This window comes from Psittacula echo, assembly GCF_963264785.1.
Source record: "Psittacula echo genome assembly, chromosome: Z".
NCBI lineage: Eukaryota > Metazoa > Chordata > Aves > Psittaciformes > Psittacidae > Psittacula > Psittacula echo.
The window spans coordinates 12,722,800-12,746,401 of NC_137742.1; the positions used below are offsets into that span (position 1 = coordinate 12,722,800).

Consider the following 23,602-nt stretch of genomic DNA (forward strand, 5'->3'; position numbering starts at 1 on the left):
CCCACACGCTTGCCACATCCAAACCAGGCTCCTGTTGAAAGCCACCCTGCACACTTACTCCCTCCACTCGGGGCATCCAAATTAAAATCCCTGTGCAACAGCCAAGGGTTGTTTCCTAACCCGGAGCAGGGCCTGATGTGCCAAAGCCAAGTGTCTTTATCACCGGCTGTCATTTAACATCTCACGGCCATTTTTCAGGTATGTGGCAGACAGTTCCCGGCAGGCCTAACAGCACTCTGCTTATATCCAATATTGCTTTTTGGGTTTGTTGGCTTTTTTTTTTTTATTATTATTTCTACAGTCTAAATTACACAACTGTGGTCACATTTTGATGACTGACATTTTGACCATTTGCCGGGAATAAACCCACTGCTATAGCTAAAAAAAAAAAGACCAAAGCCATAAAAATAATAAAAAGAATTATTATATTTGCCCAAGGGGTGAGGAGATCTGGCTGTAGTCAAGATGGACAAGGATGAAATTCTTCACTGAGTTCTGTGCTGTGTTCAAGCAGTCTTTTAACAGCTTAGTTTTGCACACAGGAGTCCTGGCTCTCAGGTACAGTACCGCCCCACAAGAAAGCACCGTCCCCCCTGTTTTTCAGAATTGTCAGCATGATGTTCAGCCTTCCAGGAGTTTAGAGGGAGACAGGAGAGTCTCTGAGCTTTGTTCCTTGGAGCAAAATTCAGAGCCTGGTGTCAGTGCCTCAGCTCCCAGGGAGCACAGGTAGTTAATTAGGTGCCAAACTGAATGCACCAATAGTTAACAAACATAGAGCTAATGCAAAGGGAGGCTTTCAATCCTTGGGATGTGCCTCTTTCTGGGGCTCACACTGCTAACCAGGAAATGCCTCCCTTCCAACTGTGATTCATAGCCTGACATCTCCCAAGCAAAGAAAGCAGAAAAAGACAAAAAACATCATAAGCCCCTTCATTTAGAAAGCAGAGATCAGGTTTTGAGCACAGTGAGAGGAGGGTGTGACGGCTGCATCTGCCCTCTGTGCAGCACGGGGGCTGGCGAGTTCATCCAGGACACGGACAGCAAGCTCAGCTGCTCAGGAGGAGAGAAATGCACACCAGCATTATTTTCCTAGGAAAACAAGTAGCCTCCAGACGGCTTCTGCCTAAGCCCTCTACGTCACCTCTTCTTCTAACTGAATTCCTCTGTGCAAAACACAATGCCAAATTCAGGATATTCATGTGGGAGGCAGAGGTTGTCCTGAGTCCCTGCCCTAAAAACTGTTTGCAATGTTCCCATGACCTGGTTATTATAATAATACAAAAGAGGTTTGGAGCAGGAGTCACTCCCTGGGATGCCTCCTTTTGTCTCCCTAACTATTTAGGCTACAGTCATAAACAGAAAAGAGACCGCAGCATGTATCCTGCACTGTCTGCTATGACACTGGAAGTCCAGAAAGATCCATGAATTGTTTATCCTGTGGGGTACAAAACATGACCCAACTTCCTGTTCATGCAAAGGAAAATGCAATGTCCTTCCTGGTAAAATACACTAGGCAGAAGCAGCCAGAGGGTGTGAGGAAGTGCGTTCTCCCCACTGACTTGAGGAGCCATGGAGGCGAGAGAAATGGCATTTGGGATCCCTGGGGGGCAAGGAGACAGAGGAGCAGCTCAGGCTCAGGCAAGACCAAAGTGGCCTGGATGAGAGCACAGAACAGGATTCTGAGCATCAGGAAAGCCCAGAATCCTTGGGCAGTTCCCAGCTCGGTGATGGCTGTGCAAAGCTTCTCTATCTCTATTTAGGAGCCATCATCCCACTGAAATTTTGGAGGATTTGTCCCTAAATGTTCTCAGCTCTTATTTTGGAGAATATTGATAGCAATTAGATACTTTACACGCACACATGCAGCTGTGCATTTCAAAGTAATCTGTTCTGCTATAAGCCAAAACTGGATTTGAGTCATGGTTTTTTACAGATAAAGCGTTGATTTATAAACACATAGTGCAAATGTTTAAGGAAAACTGGCTTAAGAAGAACTACTTAGAACAGATCATCCTCTTCTGCCCAACAGAGCTGGGCATCCAATTCCTTTCTAGCTTTAATTTCAAGAGTACAGAATGAAAGATGGAGAATATTAAGGATGGAGAAACTGTGGATAGATGAAACTCTTTCTCACGGCAGCCAAAGAAGGCTGCAGAAACAGCCATTTTGGCACTTAGCTGATACAGTTGCAGTGGCATCCTCATGTCACTGCACAGGGAAAATGCTACATGGTATTTTTGGGACTGCCGTTATTTTTGGTTCTTGTCATCATCTGTGCACAAACAAGTTCTTGATTCACACTCAGGCAAACAACAACAAACAGAAATCACCTTAGAGCCACACTCCTACAAACTAAATGTCACTGAAAGCAGTTTCTCTAATGTGTTAGTATTAGCAGCTAATACTTCAAGGAAGCAACTGAAGAGAGCTCATAAGCAGTAGGTCTGGTACCTAAAACTGCACTACATTTAAGCCTTACCTCAAGTGTTACTTTCAGAATCTGGATGTACCAGAAACATTTGTTCTTTATAACGGACGCAGACATTTACATTCTCCCAACACTGCTGTGTCCTGGGCATCATCTGTCTGACACCCCTGACACACAGCACACAGAGATAAAGTCAATTATATGGTACGTGTTCCCAGGACCCAAGACTTTTTGTGGATCTGATGGACAGCAAAATGAACGTACAGGTTTAAATGAAATTCCTTTGAAAACACAATAAGCATCCAGGACTGCATATAACCCAGAACAACATTAGGATATTCCATTTTTTCCTAAAAGAAAACAGCAAAATTCAGAACTCAGCCAGAAGCCACAAAAATGACACAAAAGAGGGTTAACACTGCATAGGAGTCCATCTCGCCAAGGCACAGCCAGGGACTGCAAAGGCCACATTCTGCTACCAGCCATGCCAGTGTAAATACAAAAATCCCTTCCCTGACCTCCTCAGTTTGCTCAGTCCATTCAGTGCATGCTGGCCATCAAGTTCCCTAAGTACCCACAAACACCACCTCCAGAAAGCCCCGTTTCTGCACCACATGCTATTAACACTATGAGATGAATACCACGGAGAAAACCTTTCCCTTACCATTTCTTCTGCGCACAAGGACAACAAAAAATTGGGTTTTTCATAAATACAGGTTTAATAGCTCCAACACTCAACTACTATAAACAGCCCTGGAGAGCTGAATACCACAGCCCACAGCCACCATCCCAACCGAGCCACCCAGGGCTCAGCTAGGAGTTATACCCTCACCCCTTTGTGCCGCAAACCTACCACAAGTTCATAGGGTCTACAGAAAAAAATGTGCCCAAAAAATTCCGAACAGCTCCCAGTCTGGCTCAAAACACCCCAGCCCTTAATCTTTAGTGGGGTTTTATATGCAAATTGCAGGCAGACAAGCCCTTGCAAGAGCTATACAAGAGTTATTCGTAAACACTCGCTTATTCCTCCCACTACACAAATAGTAGGAAATAAGGTGTTTAGCAAGCAGCCATATTAGAGCTGATTGTATGTGTTTATAGTTTATTTCTAAGCTGATAATTTTAAAAATCAATTACGTACATGAAAAAGATTCCCACTTTTAGTGAATATTCTATAAAACTCCAAACTGTGATGCAATTTGGGGAGGCACTGGAATGGGTTGCCCAGGGAGGCTGTGAATGCTCCATCCCTGGCAGTGTTCAAGGCCAGGCTGGACAGAGCCTTGGGTGGCATGGTTTAGTGTGAGGTGTCCCTGCCCATGGCGGGGGGGGGGGGTTGGAACTAGATGATCTTAAGGTCCTTTCCAACCCTAACTATTCTGTGATCCTATGATTCTAATTTATCTACATTTTATAGCTCTGATGTCACTTCTTATTTAATTTCTTTATGTACCTGTAGAGTTTATTTAGAGGTTACCACAAATTTATAGGGGATAAAGACTTCTCACTCAGCAGGTCTCTAATTCAGGTGAGTAATTCAGGTAAGTATGTATTACCAGAACAATATCAGTTAGATCTACACAGCATTATGTATATTGTATTTAACCTCAAAATAAAAAGCAACCCAAGATCAGAGAGCAGAAAACAGATATAAGGAAATGTACTAGTACTGCTGAAATAAAACAGGGAGTAATAACCTAGAAATCATGCAGTCTTAAAGTAATTTGCCTTATCTGCTACATTTAACACCAGCTACAGTTATTAAAATGAAAATATCATCAAGCCATCTTTCACATCTCAATCCTTACTGTTTGCATTTCTCTCAGTAATGTCCTCTGTTTAATTTTAACTTCTGTTCACTTAATATATTCCCTTCTTTACAGTGTATGGCCTAGGTCTGAAACTCTACACAGAAACATGCATTTGCTTAAATCAATGTGTTATCACTAAGAATTTTGTTTTAAAGTGAAAACACTTATCTAAGCCTGTTTTTATAAATTACAGATTGGGGACAAAATTCAGAATTGACATTAACCTTTAAAAAACAATTAAAAAAAAACAGTAAAAGTCCAGGTTTTAGCCTTCCTTGAATTCAAAGACTCCCATCAAGACCTCCCTCCTCTACACTGAGCCAGACATTTTCTCCCAGATAGTTTTTCAAGCACTGAGGGGAAAATACTTCACAAAGATATAACATCTTACATTATGTACTCACCCTTAGATCCCTATTTAAATTGCATTCTTTCTTTCCTCAAGGTGATGGCAGTTTCCTCTGCTCTTAACCTTTCTCCCCTATTGTGCAATTAATGCAAACTTCTTTTTGCAGAGTTGAAGACTATGTTCTGATTTTTCCTTACCCTGTTTGGTCCAAAGGTTACCATTTCATGAAGTATCCTAAGGACATTTTTACTACCAAGAAATACTTTGACAAGAACTATTTTTAACTCCGCTAAGCTCTGCTGAGTGTAAAATGCTGCACAGGGCGCTCAGCAGCCTAGGGGAACACAGATATTGACGGGGTCTGTTTTCTTTGCATGAGAACAGCAATATGAATCTTTCAGCAACAAGACTCTGTACACACAGTACACGATGTACATCTCATTATAAACCTGAAGGGTCAACAGATAGGGGAAAAATGTGCTTAAAACCCACCAGCTGATAGCTGCCGGCAGCAAGGTGCTTCTGCTGGCTGGGAGGGCTCTGCACACCTGCTACTGCCCATGCCTCACACTGAGACTTACAACTCTACTGGAGATGATCAACATGGCCAAGAGATCAACAACCCTGTCAGGATGTTGCTGGTGATCTGCTCTAGGATGGTGCTTCCAGATGCTCTCCCTGCCTTCCCCTACTCAGAGTAGTGGAAGTGATGTAGCCATGACATAAAATGGGACAAGACCATACATCTCAGAAAAAGCATGAGGGAGATAAGGTAAAGACTAGAGAGGCAGGCTGGTGCCATTTCCCATCCCCAGCCATGACCTCAACTGCATGATGGTGCTGTGACAGGGGAGCGAGACCAGCCCTTCTGCTGAGGAAGGCTGCCAGGAGCACAACACCACTTAAACACACCTCCATGGGGAGTAATTCAAGCTCTGGTGTGTTTTCAGAAGCAGCCAAGGGAACACAGTGTTTTACTCCTCTGCAAACACCCAGCAGGACGCTTAGGCACTACATGCAAGGCCAGCACGCCAGCTAACAGAACCTGCATAACAGGGCTACACAAGCTCTCTGTTCATGGGCTGACTCCCCCCTGACAAACTTTCTGCCCATATGTGCCTGCTCACTAGGATTTCCTATCAAAGCAGTATTTTTCCCTTCTCCTTAACTACAAAAATAAAGTAGGTTACAGCAGAGGCTGCCCCCTCCAGCAACCTGTGCTCCACCCTGGAGTCATTTTATATTACTCTCCCCAGTGCCCTAAACCAGGGCTGCAGAGATTGTTCCAAATGTGGCTTTCATTTTATGCTAGAATAGCCTCCATTAATGCAATATGCTGTGCTGCGTACATTATGATATTCAAAGTGGAAGCCCAGATCTTGTTTGCTTTTTAAACACCACCAACCGTCCTGCGTTTTATCAGTGCGTACTTCCCAGCACGTGGTGGAACGTGCCATCCGCTCACCACTTATTAATGTTTCAAGAGTCTTCCTTGAAACATACTTAAGATTTAGGGAGGATTTTGTTCCAGGAGTCTTCTGACCATTCTGTACAGTCAGAGAGAGTAGTTTTATTTCACAGACTGGATTTAATATACAGAAACATACTTCATCTGTTTCCAAATATTTTCTTTCTAAAGCCGGTATGAAAACCAGTGCCAACACGTGTTCATTTCTCTTTAAGGAGGAAACCTAATTTGGATTTCTTGATCCAGATCTTCTTAACACCCAGGCTCAATTTTGCTTGCTAAAGCAATCTACAGACTACAGCTAATACAAATTTAATCTGCAAGACTTCTTGTTTGGGCTGAATGGGTCCAGCGTGACTTTGTTATAGGCTCCACACCATGTATCAGTAGTAGCATTTGCTACTGATTGCAGATCTCAGGCATCATTCTTATGGGCAACATGAGCAGGATCTTTCTGGGATTTCTCATCCATTTTGGATTTTTCACTAGGATATCCCCATGTCTTGTTGGATCAGAGATTTATTTATTTATGTAGCCATTATCCAGCCTTCCCAAGTGTCTCCAAGAGGCATCAGTGTAAACAAGTGAGTCCTTAGCTTTGTGTTATATTTTGGAGCCGTGATGATTTCTCATGGACCTATCTGGCACAGATGACCACATTTGAGAACACATCCTGCAGGTCCAATCCTTCTTTTACATGGTCATAAGCTAAGAATTACTTCTTTAGTTAATCATTACCCTGGCGTAATGCTTACATGTGGAAATCAGGAACTACTCCTCTATCCGCTAATATTTAGGGTTCGCCTCCTTCCCCCTCAGCGATTATGTAAAATATCTAGGGAAAAAAGTGAAGTCATTTTATAATAAGGGGTGAAAAATAATTTGCTTTTTGATCGTACCCAAAGAGAAGGGGTACTATGAGCAAAAAATGATGTTCTGTGGTTTCAGGTTTTCATTTGGTAAGGTCACAAGCCTTCCTCCCAAGTCAGGAGGAGATTTTACCATCAATTGAAAGGAAAAAATAAAAAATCAGGTCTGAGTGACTACACAGGAACATTTTGATCAATTGTCACAAGCTAAAGGTTAAAAGTTACAATTTGCAGCTGAAAAAAAAAAAAAAAAGCAACAGTAGGTTTAAAATTTAAATATTCAGTCAAGCTACTTCCCTAGGACACAATTTTCAGGCTACTTTGATGAATGTTGCTAAAAGAGCAGGTGGCAAAATGTGGCCAAGAGGGAAACCTTCAGCCTCACCTCACATTCACTTCTTTTGTCCCATTCCCTGCATGAAGTTAGTCCTCAGAAGAAGAGCCTGGGGAATGCCAGAAACAGAAGTCCCTGAACAACATGAACAGCAACATAAACCTCCTCCCTGTGTCCATGCCTGAAACTCCCACACCACTCCTGCATGTCTTCTATGGGCTCCCTGACTGCCAAACTGGGGACCATAAAACAATGGGTACATGTTGAAGTGAGCATGAGAGAGGGTTATGGTTTTGGGTTGGGGAAGGGTGAGGATCCCATCACTGGGGAGGGACTCTTCATTAGGGACTGTACTGATAGGACAAGGGGTAACAGGTTAAAACTTAAACAGGAGAAGTTTAGATTGGATATAAGGAGGAAGTTCTTTACTGTGAGGGTGGTGAGGCACTGGAATGGGTTGCCCAAGGAAGCTGTGAATGCTCCATCCCTGGTGGTGTTTAAGAGCTTTGGGTGACATGGTTTAGTGTGAGGTGTCCCTGCCCATGGCAGGGGGGTTGGAACTAAATCATCTTAAGATTCTTTCCAAGCCTAACTGTTCTATGATTCTATCACCAGGCTGTTCCCAGTAAGTGGCCATGCAGCCATGAGATGAATTACATGGTTATATTTAATCCTGTTTTTCTCATGTGCGTATCTTGATACTGGTTCTTCCTCAGCTCAATTGCTTACTAAGGAGTCTGTTTATACTTGCAAGAAAATTCTCACCAAAGAAGAGTTGCCTTGAACAGGAAATCATTTCATCACATTTTCCCCAACAGAGCCCCAAAGTGGCTCCTTTTACCTCAGTAAACGCACATCCCACATCCAGAGCTGCCTTGCTAGATTTTTGCTCTAAAAGATAACCCAGTGAAGGTATAATATGCAAAGTTTTATAAACTGGAGTGAGTACTCCAACCAGAATATTGGCAGCTCCAGCAGGCTTGGCTTTGGACCTCCTCACTTCACAACAAATCTCAGAGACCATATCTGGAAGTCAAAACTTCATCTGTGTGTTGGCTGGAGCACCACAACAAAAACAAGGTTGTGTTTTGGGGTGTTTTTTTTCTCAAAGCCTGTACTAGGCACAGAAAAGGACAGTGTTTTGGCTTCAAGAACTCGGAAAAATAGAATTCAGTTTTTCCATTCTGTCATTATTCCAGCAAAACCCTACAGGTAAGTAAATCTCACTTGTTTACACTGATGCCTCTTGGAGGCACTCAGGACGGCTGAATAATGGCTAAATTCATAACCAGGAAGGTATCTCATAAGCTAGGGCTTATTTGTATTGCTCAAATACACTTCTGCAGAAACAGGTATTTCAAAGAATTTTAGCCTTTATGAAGCTGCTCTGACTTTATAACCTTCCACCAGACAGGCAGGTACCTGGAAAGAAATGCTCTGCAGTAAAGCCCAACATTTAATAAAGTGCTTTTTCCCTTGGGAGCTCAAGCACCTGCAGAAAGCAAGCTGCTGTCATCACCTCCCTGTCACCAGTGCCATGACTTGTTCACACTGGGGAAAAAGGCTTGACCAGGACCCAACACGAAAGTCCACACGTGCTATCCATTAGGCTGTAAGACCCTGACAGGAGTTAGATACATAGCTCTAAGTCATCTACAGTTTATGCAAACATAACTAACAAGTAAATGATTTAAAGTAGAAGCATGCAGAAGAGAAACGAAAGATAAAGCAGTCAACCAGTACAGGCTTGCTGCAGAAAGCAACATGGACTATAAGCAAGTAGCAAATGCTGCTAATACATTGAGGCAAAACTTTACATGGAATTTAAACTAATTCTTTACATTTGGTTCGTGCTGGATTCTTACACCAGCTTATGACCTGGTATATAGCAAGGTAATATGCCATTTTCTAATCTAAAGGACTTGGCTTCACCAAGTCATGCATGACTCCCCCAATGTAGTACACAGCCAGTGGCTCCCAAGTGAGCCTCTCTGCATGTTAAAGATTATAAAAAAAAGAATGTGTCTCCTCATATTTTGTAATACTATTATTGATATTATCATTAAATGAGAGAATATCCCTGAGGCTGGGAAAACCTCAGGGAGTATGGGACCTGACACCGGGACTCAGGATTGGTTTCCTTGGTTATGAGATCTAGCTGAACTGTTTTAACAGATAATGATATCTAATTTAATTACGTATTAAGACAAAATACTTTTGATTATTATTCAGCCAGCCAGAATTAATAAATTTCTAAGTCCTTCTATCCTATTTTTTTAATACCCTCTTGTCTTTTACCTCTTTTGTTTTTTAAGCTCTTCTGAAATTCACCTCTCTCAAGACTGACATTTACTTCTCCACTAACTAACTTGGATGATTTTTTTTTTTTAATGATGATGCCCCTTAACCTCATTTCCACAGTTTATAATTTGATTCTTGGGTCATCACAGAAAGCATCTGAGTCACCAAATAATTCTAATAAAGCACTGAGATTCTGCCTTTCTCATACACTATTTAAAACACAGTCCATTTAAAGGCAGAGCCCTGCAGTAAACCCTTGTTGACTTTGAATTCCACACACCAGCCATTAACTTCTGATCCATTTGGCATCCGTACACTTTTTTAAGCAGTTATTATTTCTTTCTCCACAACTTAACGGGTGAATTATTGGAACCCAATTTATTTTAACCACATAGTTCATCCTGATTAAATTCACTAGTTTACTAAATAATTTTCTGCTCTCTATATATGCCACTTACTTCGCAAATGCAGGCAATGATCAAAAAACAGATCAGAGGGAAGACAGTTCTGTGTACTGCTGGGTCAGAGTGGCCAGAGGAAATCTGGAAGGCAGAGTTTCCCCATTTCCATGGAGACAAATGGGAAGAGATTCCACCACAGCCTCCAGTGTTATGGTATTGTCAGAGACCTCAGGCACAGCTTTGTTTTTCTGTGCAAGCCAGGAAGGCAAAGAGTCAGCAGGAGAAGACAAAGTCATGAACTACTGGTGGTTCTTATAGTACCTGCAGCAATGCAAGCATGACATTCCCAGGGCTTCCCATGAGTGGAGCTCCCGGCTCAGGGTGAATCAACCTGACTGCACACCTACAGCCCCAAAAATAGCTCCTTCAGCCAAAGACAAAGAATAATCCCCTGCATTTAGCTTTCAGAAACCTTAGAGCTAGGGAGATCCAAACACAAGCATTAAACCAAAGTGGTGATGAATATACAGTTCAAACCCAAAGCTATTCATCAGATTCATGCAGCATGAGAAATGAATTAAGAATATTTAGTTGCCACTAATGTCTCTAAAAAATTTTCCCAGCAACTTATAATTTACAGACTCCTTACCATATTTCTGTTAAGACTTGGTTTAAGAGAAAGTCTTGCCTGGCCAGCAGAAGTAATTAAAAAGCAGTTCTCACCTACTTAACTTGTAAAGGCTGCAGAAGAGCTGTGTCCTCAGATTTTGCTGAGAGCTCCCATTACTCAAAGTGGAGGGCAAATCGTGCTTTGCTACCTAATGCCTGCTGGCTTTGAAGCCAATGCAACTATCGCCCTTTTTATTCACAGGCCCTTGTTTTCAGATAGAGTGCTTTTGGGAATAAGTGTTTTACTTGAATTAATTGCTTTTCCTGTTTGGGGAAAAACAAACAAACAGGTTTGTTCATTTAGAGAACTTGGCAACTGCAGATTGCCCATTACTTTTTTGGAAGAGCTATTTTGCAAAGAAAGTTAGCCCACAAATTCAGTAAACATATGGGATTTGCAAGTTAATCCAATAAGGCCATTATGGTGATGCTCCAGAGGACTAGTCACCATGCGGAGGGGAAAGGAGACTAATTCTAAAAGGATTTCCCTAAAGCCATTTTTATGTTGGGAAGTGAAGAGCAAATTTCCCTCTTAGTAGTATTAGTCTGGGGGAAGGGTGGGAGATAATGACAGAGACAACAAAAAAGAAGTTTGTGCCCATGTCGAAGTGTTTCAAATTATACAGCTGAGCTTTAAGGAAAACAAAACAGTCTTTATTCATATTTGCCATTTTTTACACTAAAGTAACTGAAAATAGGAGACAATATCCCTTAAATTCAGTTATTAAAGTCCAGAGTGGCCACCTTTGATTCCTACTAATTTTAGCAGCTGTTTATGTGGACAATTAATTTGAAAATTGGGCTGTTACTAACAAGCAACACAGTTAATGAATTTGGGAATAACTAATTTCTTAGGGAAATAAGTAGTAACACAAACCCCTTGTTTCGTAAGTCCTGAGGACCACTTAGTCTTGGTATTTAGATTTATCCTCTCCACTGAAGTTCCAGCTACCAACATAAACTACAGCAACTGGTAACTTCATTCTCAAGAGACTGGATTATAATCTCTTTTACAGTAGTTTTAAATAAGGTGTAGCAGCTGAAAGTCCTTGAAAATGCACAGGAACAAAAGAGAGTCAAGTCTTCATAAGCAGTTCCCTCTCTGCATTCCAGCATAGGCAAATCTGCCCCAAATGCACAACGTATTTCTGTACTCCTTAAAGGGATTAGCTACTGCACTGAACAAGCCCAAGAAACATTTAGAGTAATTATACTGCATATATAGACATCCTAAAAAGCATGAAAAGAAACAGTTTTCATTGCCATCTTATGAGTTCTTAGGTAAGGTAGGCTAAATTCCAGGCTGAGGTAACCCAAAAATTGCTTAAAATATTTATATGACATTGCCCTCTAGAGGAAACTGAGAAAAATCTGTGGTTTAGTAGAACGTATCTACAGATGAAAATCTGAAATGTCGTCCTCAGCAGAACAATTCACATGTTATTTTCAGTGAGAACATCACAGACAAGTTTGGCTCCATTCATTGGCCATGAGTTTTCAACAAGCAATTCCCCAACCTCTAACCCATCATCCTCATGTGGGCTCTGTGTTCATGTTATTGTTTATCACATGTCCATGTTTTTCTCTTCACTACCAGAACAAAAATAGCCCAGGCTATGAAAAATTCGTAAGTACTTAGTAATTTTTCAGTTGTCAGGGCACAAGGAGCTACTGGTCAATGTGTATGACTATGAGAAGGAGGACACCACAGACTGTTTCATTGAATAGTTACTGTGCTACCCTGAACCCATTCCAATGATCAAGTAACAGAATAGGAAAACACAGTCAAAATGGTTGCTCTATTAATCAATTATTTGGTTTGCTATTTCTTTTATTTTTTTAGAAGATCATCCTGTTATCTATAATACCTACTATGGAGAAGAGAAAAAACAGACCTTGACATCTCTTTAAACAATAATCTCCTTCAGTCACATTTCAGCAATGCTGCTGCGTTTTGAAAAAGCCTGAATCCATTTTCAACATACCTCCAGTTTCTCAGAGTCTTGTTAAGGAGCCTTGAGTCTGGCTGGGCTTCTTGAGTATTGGATGCTCTAGGGTGAAGTTTGCTTCTAATAATCACATTTGCCTACTCTCATCCTGTCTCTGTAGGTACAAGTCTTTTTGAACTGCCCCAAACCTTCTGGCAGCACCTGCCAACTTATCTTTTTACTGGTACCAGTCTGTTAAAAGCATTTACCTTTGGAGGTGCAAATGATCTTGCTGAATGTCATACATTTTATACAGAGGAAGCAGTAAGAGCAGAGAGTGATGCTGCAGAGCCTGCGATTGATACATAAGCCCTTCCTGTCCTAACCTGTATCTGATAAAAAGGAGACAGAAAAATAAGTTTCAAGGAGCATGTGATACTGCTTGGAGCTGGAGGGAAGTGTCACATCAGATAAGAAAAGCAATGAGTTTTCCACAGGAAAGAAAAGCCAGGCCCCACAGCCATCCGCTTGCAGCAGCTCTGGAGTTATGTACCTGCCTCTCTGCTGATCACACCTACGTTTCTTATATTTATCCTCTCACTTATGTCTGTAGATAGCAGGTACATGCTGACAAGCCATTTCTCTGAGGCTGATGTCAAGCACAGTCTCTGCCTCTGGAACTGTCTCCTGTTCATCCTCTTTCAATCCTCCCCGCTCCTGTACTTTCCAAGTCAGGCCTGATTTCCAGTGACAGGAGATAAGTGGGTTTTAAGCTGCCACCACCGTTAATGCTTTTAGCTCTGGAGTATCATAGCTCAGTCCCAGTGCATCTTCCAGGACAGCAACCATCACACACAAACCTACATGAGGCTGGCAAGAAGGTATGATCGCCACTTCCTTGCAGAGTAGCCAGGAAACCCTTCTGAGAACGGGAACACTGCTTGCTTAGCCCAAAGCTATGAGAAAAAGACATTTCAGTGAAGACTGGAGAAGCTGTGCCTTTCCAGGACTCATGGAACATTGGTCAGTATGAGTGAGAAAGGACAACCTGCCATGTATCCCGCTGTAACCCAGTAACCTGGATCCAGTTACCTCCTCTTCCTCCTGCAGCTTGGTGCTCCCATCTCACGGAAATCAGTCTTTAGCCCACACCCTGCTTTGTGCAAAATTTTGGACTCCCAGAATATGAGGAGAAATTCACATTTACAGATTAGAAGAGACATTATGAGTGACTGCACATTGCAAATTGGTATGTAAGGGCACAAGCATTACAGAAAGAGCAATAGTAATGGGCACAAAATGTTCCTTGCTTGTTTTTTCGAACATCTCTATTTTTAAATATTGATGCCTAAAGCACTGTTCTGTGTTAGCAAATGCACTGCTGGAGAGGCTGTGAAAATAACTGCTGCTGTGGCTGAAGGCCTACCTGTTCCTTGGCTGGGAGGTGGAAAAAAGTGACCCTATTTTGCACATTCCAGCAGTTTGCCATTTAATTAAGTTCTGCTGCATCCTGACAGTGCTTCCAGATGACCTGAGAGCATGGGATGCTTGCTTCATGCAAAGCTGAAAATCCCACTCATGATGGAAAAGGTCTCTTGCTGCCACTTTGGCATCAGGGATAAATGATGAAGCACGAGACTGATTCACCAAACCAAGCTGTTCCCACACTATACGAATGAGGAGGGCAGAGCTCCCTCCCAAACAGTGGGCTTCTTGTAATTACAGCACGGTCAGAACAGCAAATTAAATGGAGATGCACAGCCATACATTTGGCCACAAGTTACAGCCTTCTAAGCAGAACTTTCACAGCTTAATGGAATAAAACAAAAGCACACAAAAAAATTCAGGACAACCCACTCTCTAACCTCTGAAGCTTTTGTGCCTTCTAAGGCAACACCACCAATCTCTGTCCAAGTCTTTTCAAGCCTGATGCAATCCCTCTGAAAAGAAAGCGTGCAGAGCCAGGGCTGGAGAGCATTTGCTGCAGATGATCCTGGGGATGTTGCTTAATTATACATGTATGTCCTCTGGGTAACATGCTTTCTAACAAGAGAGGCCAGCTCTGCTGTTGAGTTACAACTGTGTAAAAACCAACGATAAGCATATTGCTCCCAAAATTTTGGGACCAATATGCAAACACACACAGGATATGAGCCATTTAAATCAGAGGGAGTCTTTCCACCATCTTTTATGGGTTTTGGATAAAGATAAATAAGATGCAAATTTGAGGAGCATGAGAGGCTTGGAAACCCTGTTGAAGAGGCAGTTGTAGCAGTAGTGGGATGCTGCAAATGACCATCACTACAAGGGAACACATTTTGCCTCCACACAGGTTGGACTCAGCACAGGGAAGTTGAGAGGAAAGGCAGGAACCGCAGGGTGTGGAGGGGAAACCGAGTGAACCATGCTCAGACTAATAAAGCAAAGAGAACAAACAAGCTAAATGATCTCTGCTGAGTCTGGGGATTAGTGACCTTCTGTTTAAGTCTTTGGCTCTTGAGAGAGGATTTGGGATAAAGCTCATTTCTTCAGAGCAATTTATTCCTCAACACGTGTGGCCAAGTCTGCCCATACCTTTCCTGAAGACATAAAAGCAGAAAACATCTGTTTTCCACTGTCTTAGTCCTGTTATATTTTAAGGGGGGGGAATTAATATCCACTATCAGCATAAAATACAGCAGCTGTGACTCAGAGGGGACTCCATTCTCCAGCGTATGAGACTGCAGGAGCACAGTGAGACACTTGGGCTGTGTTTGAGAAATGTCAGACATCTATAGGCTTCCTCTCATTTTGCACAGGTTGCGCACACATTCACTGTCTCCCCACCACAGCAGCTCAACTGGAGAAAACCCTCAGCCACAGTCCCTACGTGCTGCTCATTTTCCATCCTCAGAACTCACTCAGCAGCCAGCTCAGAGGGCATGTCAGCATACGCTTCTCATCCATGCCTGTGGTAACAAGCTCCAGGTCTTAGCCTCTGTGCCCTGATCCATCACTTAGCAGCATGATGGGTGGTAATGTGATATAAAAAAGGAAACAAATTCAACTCCACAATAGTTTAGGAGTATTTTTTAGGTCAGTTACGAAAAATCTACTCCCTGAGATTGTATTTGGAGGCTGCAGCCCCCAGGACCACTGTGTTTGTTTTCCTCTGTGTAGTCAGTGCTGTTAATATTTTAACAAGGAGCTTCCACAGAAATGTTTGCCCCTTGGCCAAGGGCAAAGGGCCAGGATACATTTCCATTTGTTTTCCTATTAAAATAAAAATATTTTCTTATGAACATAAGCAAGAAAAGGCCCTACTAACACCATGCAAAGCAGCTGCTTATACTGAGCAGCACTTTGTGTTGGCAGCACTTTTGCTTTAGGAAGGAGGTGAGGAAACACAGTAAAACAGAGCAATCAATCCACGCAACCTGACATGCCCAGGAGGTGGGAGTGTGGTGAAACTAAGCTTTCTGTAATGACCAGGGGTAGTTTTCTTGGGGTGATTTTTCACTATGAAAAAGGATGTATGAAGGAGATTGTTTTGCCAAGTGGAAAACAAATCCACAATAACTTCTGGGGTTACAGGAGCCCATCACAGGCACAGAAACCTGAAAACCTCCCCTTGCACCATAACACAGGCATTTATACACCCTAACACCAACTTTAGTGTAAAGAATGGATTTGTTACCAAAACTGAGGGCCCCAGCTGATGAGAAGAAGAGGGCACACCCTGTGCTCCCCGCCCCCACAGTGTGCAAACCCCACACACCAGCTGAAGCACCTGGAAGCGCTTTGGATACACTGCTGAGTTGTACGGATGCTCCAGAGATAACGGTGGCCACCAGCGCAAGGACAAAGTGGCCAAGGTGAAGACAGCCAACCTCCTGCAGTGCCAGTGTCTCACCACAGCGTGGCAGGGAGCAGCGCCCCACGGAAAATGCAGAATTGAAGCATTTCACTTGGATATCAAAGAGTGACCAGATTTTGGGGAGGGGGTTTTCCCATCAAGAAGCTTTCCATTGCGGAGCAAAGCAGCTTATGATAAAAAATCATTCAGTTCAAACTTCTGAGGAAGGGGGAGTTCAATAAAAGGTGCCTTGAAAGGTGTGCTCTTCTGAAACATCTGTCTTCAAACCACATTGTCAGATTTTTTAGCAGCTCTACTCACAGACACAGCATGGGTTCTCCATTCCCATCCCCTCAGCAGACATACCGCTCTGAATCAACTTGCATGCAGTGCTCCCAACAAGGGGGCAAAGAAGAAGAGCACTCCCCTGAAGACCACCATGGTTCAGAGTAGAAATTGGCTTTGAATACAGCCAGGCACTGCATATTGGCTTTCCAGCTCCAGCAAGGACTGTTTTGATACAGAGACTTAAGATTTCATCCAGCTGAGCCCAGGATTGTTATTGACCGCGACAGCCAAGCAGCACGAAGTGCTTTGCACATCTTGAGACCTGTAATTTGGTTACATGTTCAGTATTGTGCTCTGTAATCAGCTACTAGCACTTAGAGAGAAGCAGGTCTGTGTTTAGAATGTCTATGTATCACACAAATACAAATAGGATTGGCCTGTTAGGAAAACCAGGACATTACCTTCATACTTCCAACTATACTGGAGCATGTAGATGTGACATGCAGTAGCAGCAAGTACCCAGGAAAGATCCTGGCTTTGCTGGAAACCCCAATTTCAAAAAGTAAGGTCAAAGCTTCACCTTCAGTAGTGGCACCTGAAGTTCACTCACAACTGCACATCTGATTTCTGAAGGTCTTTCTCAGAGTTTCTGAAAATAAACTAATTTCCCTAACATTTGGCATGCCATATCTTGTGCTGGGGAGGAGTCCTAGCAGCTCCCACAGGACACAGGCTAAAGAGGAGAGACTAAGAAAATGCTGTGCAAAGGTATGGCTGTTGAAACACTTCTGTTTTCTGGAAGCAACACCAGGTTGTAGGTTAAGAAGCAGCCAGCCAGACTGTATTCCCACACATGGCGATGTTGGTAATTTCTGGTGATGAGGAACACGGTATTTTGAAGCAGTGGTTGGGTTTCCTCAAAGACAAAATTTTAATAATATCTTGTGTTTATACCACACTGTCATCACTTGTAATGTATCTTACTCTGCTTTCTTCAAGAACAGTTTGAATTTGGAAATCTATTCAGCATTGATTTTAAAGATTAGATGTACATGGTATCTGCATCCCAGCACTGCAGCTAAGCTCGATGAAATTTGTAATCAAATATTTCAAACAGAACGATATTCATGACAAAATAATTCTTTTGCTATCCTCCCAGGACTTGCTCAATGAAGCCCCATTCAGTCATGCTCAAGAAATGAAGGATTCATTTGTCATCTGCAGGAATACTAACAGCCTCCCCTCCAGTAAATGAGTAATAGACCAAAATGAGAGGAATAGTTCCAAAATACATAGGAAGTTGTTGTCTGGGGGAACATAACCCATGTGTTTTTGAGATACAGTTTTATAGACAGAAGATAAATAAACATGCAGAGTTGTGACTAACCTTTATTCAGTACTCCAATACAGCTCATTTCCCTGCAATTGTTTGATAGACACACACGATTTGCTGACTCTGAAGAGAGCGATAATTTTCCTTCAGTCACTAACATCACCAAAATTGCCACCACCCACATCATTCCTCTCTAATGTAATAATACTCTGTTAAGCAAAAAGCTTTGATGATTATATTACTTCATAATGTTTCTCTAAATGAAAAGAAAGAAGAAAAAGAAACCAGCTCAGCAATAATCAGCCTGTCTCTGCTGTTAACATGGCAATCAGGTGGAAGTTAAAGAAGTAACTTTTCTCTAAAGAAGTCAGATTCTGCTTCCCTAGCAAGGAGAGAGAGATGAGTGATACCCACAGATGGCTCCTCCAAGATGCGGCGTGCTGCTCTTGTGTGCTGTGTCTGACCCCATCACCGCCCCATGACCTGAGGACCTGCACCAGGTAGGTGCCGAAAGAGCACAATCTGCCCAGGGGTGCCCAAACTGTTATGGTTCCAGCTAGCTGCTTCTGCTGGCCATATCCATAGTACAGCCAGCAGAAGGGATCATGTGCCCCTACCCCTCTTCTCCCATTGTCTGGTGTATTGGCTTAGCCTCTTGGAACAGGGAGGGTTTGTGCTGTGGGATGGAGCTGGAGGTGAGGTGAAGTGAAGCCCAGGTTATGTAAGCACACTTCTGTCAACACTGTCGCAGGGTTGTGACAGAGGGAATGAGACCCCCATGCCAAATTCCCCACTGTTATGGAGATAAATCAGGAGACTCCCTAAAGCCCCAGTGTAGACAATACATTCACCAGGCAAGATGGAGCTGCCCTGGTACACTTGGCAGATGAGAAATAAACATGTAAGCAGTGATTTTACTTGCCTAATCCAGCTTGATGCTACAGGAGCTAATTTCAATGACCATGTGCAGGCTATATTAAGTACATCACACTGCAAATCACAGCACGCACACCCCTTCGTGGACCTGGAATTGTTTCACAGCCAGACAGATAATAATTAGGCAGACATAAATTAAGCCAGGGCTACTATTCAGTGTGCTGTCCTGCCCCAATGCCTTGAAGAGCCAAGGGAAAAGGGCTCTGCTATTGCCACCTTTGCAACAATATGGAAATACCCTAGGAAAGCTGCTTCTTTGAAACAGTCTTCCCAGAAGGCAAGCTGATGTTGCTTTTCAGCCTATTATAAACCTAGACAGAATTGTATCCCTTCTGAGCACCCCATGAAGAAACCTACTGAAGGACTCTCTAAGCATGCTGAAGCAGATCAGATGAACAATGTGGTAATACGAAGATAGGTTGAGAAAGTTGGGGCTGTTCAGCCTGGAGAAGAGAAGGCTGCGTGGAGATCTCATAGCAGCCTTCCAGTATCTGAAGGGGGCTTATAAGGATGCTGGGGAGGGACTATTCACTAGAATCATAGAATAGTTAGGGTTGGAAAGGACCTTAAGATCATCTAGTTCCAACCCCCTGCCATGGGCAGGGACACCTCACACTAAACCATGCCACCCAAGGCTCTGCTCAACCTCTCTAACCCTGTTCATCAGTTCCGTAGCCCCATCATAGGAGGCCATCAGATTGGTCAGGCAGGATTTCCCCTTAGTGAAGCCATGCTGGCTGTCACCAAGCACTTTGCTGTTTTTCATGTGCCTTAGCATGCCTTCCAGGAGAATCTGCTCCAAGATTTTGCCAGGCACAGAGGTGAGACTGACTGGTCTGTACTGTAGTGATAGGACGAGGGGTAATGGTTTAAAACTTAAACAGGGGAAGTTTAGACTGGATATAAGGAAGAACTGTCGTGGTTTAAGCCCAGGCCGTAAATCAGAACCACGCAGTCTACTTCCCCCCCCCCCACCATTCTTCCCTCCGCTTCTGGAGGGAGAGGGAGGAGAATCAAAAGAATGCAACTCCCACGGGTTGAGATAAGAACAGTTTAGTAACTAAGGTATAACACAAATCACTACTGCTACCACTAATAGTAATAATGATAAAGGAAATAACAAGGAAGAGAATACAACCGCTCACCAACTGGTACCTCGCCCCCACCCCGCAGTGATCCAGCCCTCCCGGGAACTCTCAGTTCTACATCCCGGGCATGACGTGCTGTGGTATGGAATACCTCTTTGGCTAGTTTGGGTCAGGTGTCCTGTCCCTGCTTCCTCCCAGCTTCTCCTCCTCCCTGGCAGAGCATGAGACTCACAAAGTCCTTGGTCAGTCTAAACATCGCTGTTATGAGCTCTGTTCCCAGGCCGAAAGTCAAAAACACAGTGCTGCAACAGCTACTAAGAAGGAGGAAAAATGACTGCTACTGCTGAACCCAGGACAAACAAGTTCTTTACTGTAAGGGTGGTGAGGCACTGGAATGGGTTGCCCAGGGAAGTTGTGAATGCTCCATCCCTGGCGATGTTCAAGGCCAGGTTGGACAGAGACTTGGGTGGCATGGTTTAGTGTGGGGTGTCCCTGCCCCTGGCAGGGGTGTTGGAACTAGATGATTTTAAGGTCCTTTCCAACCCTAACTATTCCATGATTCTATGATTCTATAACATGGGGCTGGAGCTACCAATCAGTTCCCTGAGAGGCAACACCAGGCATTCCAAACTGAGAGCATCCTCAAGGTCCCAAACTCAACATCAACCTTGTCAGCCAGCAGTTAGTAAGGCAAGGATGCTTAGGATGCTGAAAATAGATCAGGTTTTGACTAAGAGATGTCTTAAATTTTGGCCTAAATTAGATGTAGAATATTCTAAACCAGGATCTTACAAACAACAACACTGGCCCGCACCACCAAAACTCTGCCTTCATAATGGCCAAAAAAACCCTCTCAACTAAGGAAAATGCAGCATTTGGTTCTCATTAGCAGCCATTACAGCTTGCTGGTCTAATAACAGAGCTTTCTAAAAAGAACAAGCCCAAAATGAAGCCTTTAAGGGAGGATAAAAAGAGAAGATATCTAAACGTTTTGGACTCTATTGGGTATTATCTTTCATTTTGCATTAATAATAAGACAACACTGCTGGCCACTGCAAGCAATTCCCTTGGATTTTAGGAACAATCACATCTGGCAAAGGGGAAACAGCAAACTAACTGCTTTTTGCCAAAAAAACTCTCAGACTTGGGGGTACCACTGACTGATACTGCCACAATATTTATACACTCACTGTATTACAGGCTTGAAATTACAGAGGGATGTTATCACACTCGCAAAACCACAGCCAGGTTGACCTGCCCAGCACCCACAGATCAAGTGGTCACTGCTTTTACTCTGCCTATTGGCAGAATTGGGAGTGATGGTCACCCCAAGTCATTGCTGCATTCACTGCCTGTTGGGAGCAAAGGCCATGCACTTGGCAAGATTATAACTTGCAACTGTTACACCCCAAGGTCATTGAGGCTTTACAAACCCAACAACTAAAGCAGCAGACAAATAACCATTGAGTCTTACCATCAATGCTATACTCCCACTGGATGAACCTGTGAAGATTCAACTCTTCTTTTAATTTTTCTTTTCAGTATGCAGCTTATTTCAGTTAAAGCTTGTTATTTGCTCCTGTTGCAAATCTCACTCACTTGAGCACTTTCTCAGCTAGTCTGAAATGTCATGTTACTCCAAAGGCCCATAAAACATGCTGGATTACCCAGGTTGCAGATCAACAGATTCTCCTTTTAAAGAATGGCCACTTTGCTAGCACTTTGCTTCCAAAACTGTCCATCCCCAAGATGAATCCCCTCTGGCAAGAGAGAGAGGATTTCGTGCCCTCCCACACATTGCAATCTTGGGTATGAATGAACACTTGCATTCCCATGTTTAGCAAAGAAAGGCCTTTGCAAAGGGAAACATGAGCAAGTCTCTCAGCCCACAAGCTGGTCCAATAACTGATTCTACTGCATGCAGAAGCTGAAATAAAGAAGCAGAAACAATCTCTATCATTGCAAGAACCCTCATTTCTGATCTGAACTCTAAAAGGTTTCAAGTTTTCTGGGATAGGAGACAGCAAAAGAGAGCAAGTGAACTAAAATCAAAGAGAATTTATTAAAATGAAGCTGTTCCAATCTGGAAAACACAAAAACGCCTTGCTTTGAAAAAGTCTGAGACAACATTTAGCTGTCAAAAAATCCTCTCTCAACTAAGATGCATCTCTAAAAATCTTCCAGTGCTGCTGAGTCTGTGTTCATTTTCCCTGAAAAAAACATTTTCATCCAAACGCAGACTCCTCTTTCAGTGGACACCCTCCGGTGCTTACCGTGTACTATTTTTTCACACAACGACCCCTCAAAATCTTCTAGTGGATGTCCAAGAGCAAGTGTAGGCTAGTTATTGATTTGCTTTTGTTACTTATTTTCTACAGACCTTAAGAAAGAACCCAGTGCTCTCTTCGGGACTGGAAAGCGGAGGTCAAAACCTCTGCTCTCAGACATCAGTCAGTACCAACCACAACCTGCACCACACACTGTGAGAGGCAGCCACTGGTGGCTGCTCTTCCACCCTTACCTCGCACCGGTGACATCCACGCCAACCATCAACTGGCCGTTCAAAGACAGGATTTCATCTTTAAGATGCACTCTCCCGCACTTCCCAGCCGGGCTGTTCTTCTTCAAGTCTGTCACCCAGATGCACCCAACATCAAGCACTGGTCCTTTATTCCCCTTCCTCTTCTTCCCTCCTCGACGCTTCTCCCCATAGTCCCCCAGAGCAGGGATGTTCCCAAAGCTCAACCCAAGAACTTCATTCTTCCGCATCTCCTGGGCCAAGTACATGGTGCAGATCTCTGTATCCGAAGTGCTGCAGCTGCCTGGCTGCAGTTTGCTCTCATCCACAGAGAAGTTGAGCTGGATGTACTCACTCAGCTTCTGTACGGCTGAGCGGCAGAGCTGCTGCTCGGCGCCCTCGGCCCCCTCCCGACGGCTGTTCTGCAGCCACTGGCACAGGAGGGGGAGGTAGACCCCTGCGTTGTCCTGCGTGATGGGCATCGCTGTCCCTGTGCATCCCCTCACAGAAGCAGCCCTGGACTCGATTGGCTTCCCAGACCTTGGCTCTGCTGTCTGCTGCAGCCCCCTGCAACACTTGAGGCCATGCTGGAGTGGGGCTGCAGATTCAAAGCAAGCCCCATCAGATCTCGCAGGAATGGTTTTTTGGGCTCCAGCCACCAAAAGCACAGTCAAGGCAGGATTTTTAGTGTGAACTCAGTGCAGCTACCCCCACAGAAAGGTTGATGCATGAAGTGGTGGGGAGTGTCTGTGGCTGTCCAGGTATGCTTGTTGTCAGGATCTCCACTCTGCTGAGAACGATGTCTCCTTCCCACCACGGTCAGCACACTGCCTAGTTCTGCAAGGAAGAAACGGCATGGTTAGAACTGCCAGAAACACAGCAGGCATCCAGCAGCCTCTGCCCATTATCCTGCCCGGGACAGGAGCCCAAAGCCGGGCTTGCACGGCCGCAGCCGCTCTCCTACGGTTTTACCACTTGAGGGCACCAGCTGCTCTTCTCAACAAGGGAATTAAAGGTCACGATTAGCTCCTGACCTCCCCGGTAAA

The 23,602-nt window shown here is 43.6% G+C and overlaps 1 protein-coding gene across 1 annotated transcript in view; it reads right to left on the bottom strand.

The window, feature by feature from the left end:
- Nucleotides 1-23,053, bottom strand: part of PDZD2 (PDZ domain containing 2) — a 140,063-nt gene extending 117,010 nt beyond the window's left edge. The window contains exon 1 of the mRNA XM_080638103.1: nt 22,560-23,053. Coding sequence (XP_080494229.1) covers nt 22,560-23,038 — 479 coding nt within the window. The 5' untranslated portion in view covers nt 23,039-23,053. The remainder of the gene's footprint in view (nt 1-22,559) is intronic.
- Nucleotides 23,054-23,602: the final 549 nt, after the last annotated feature.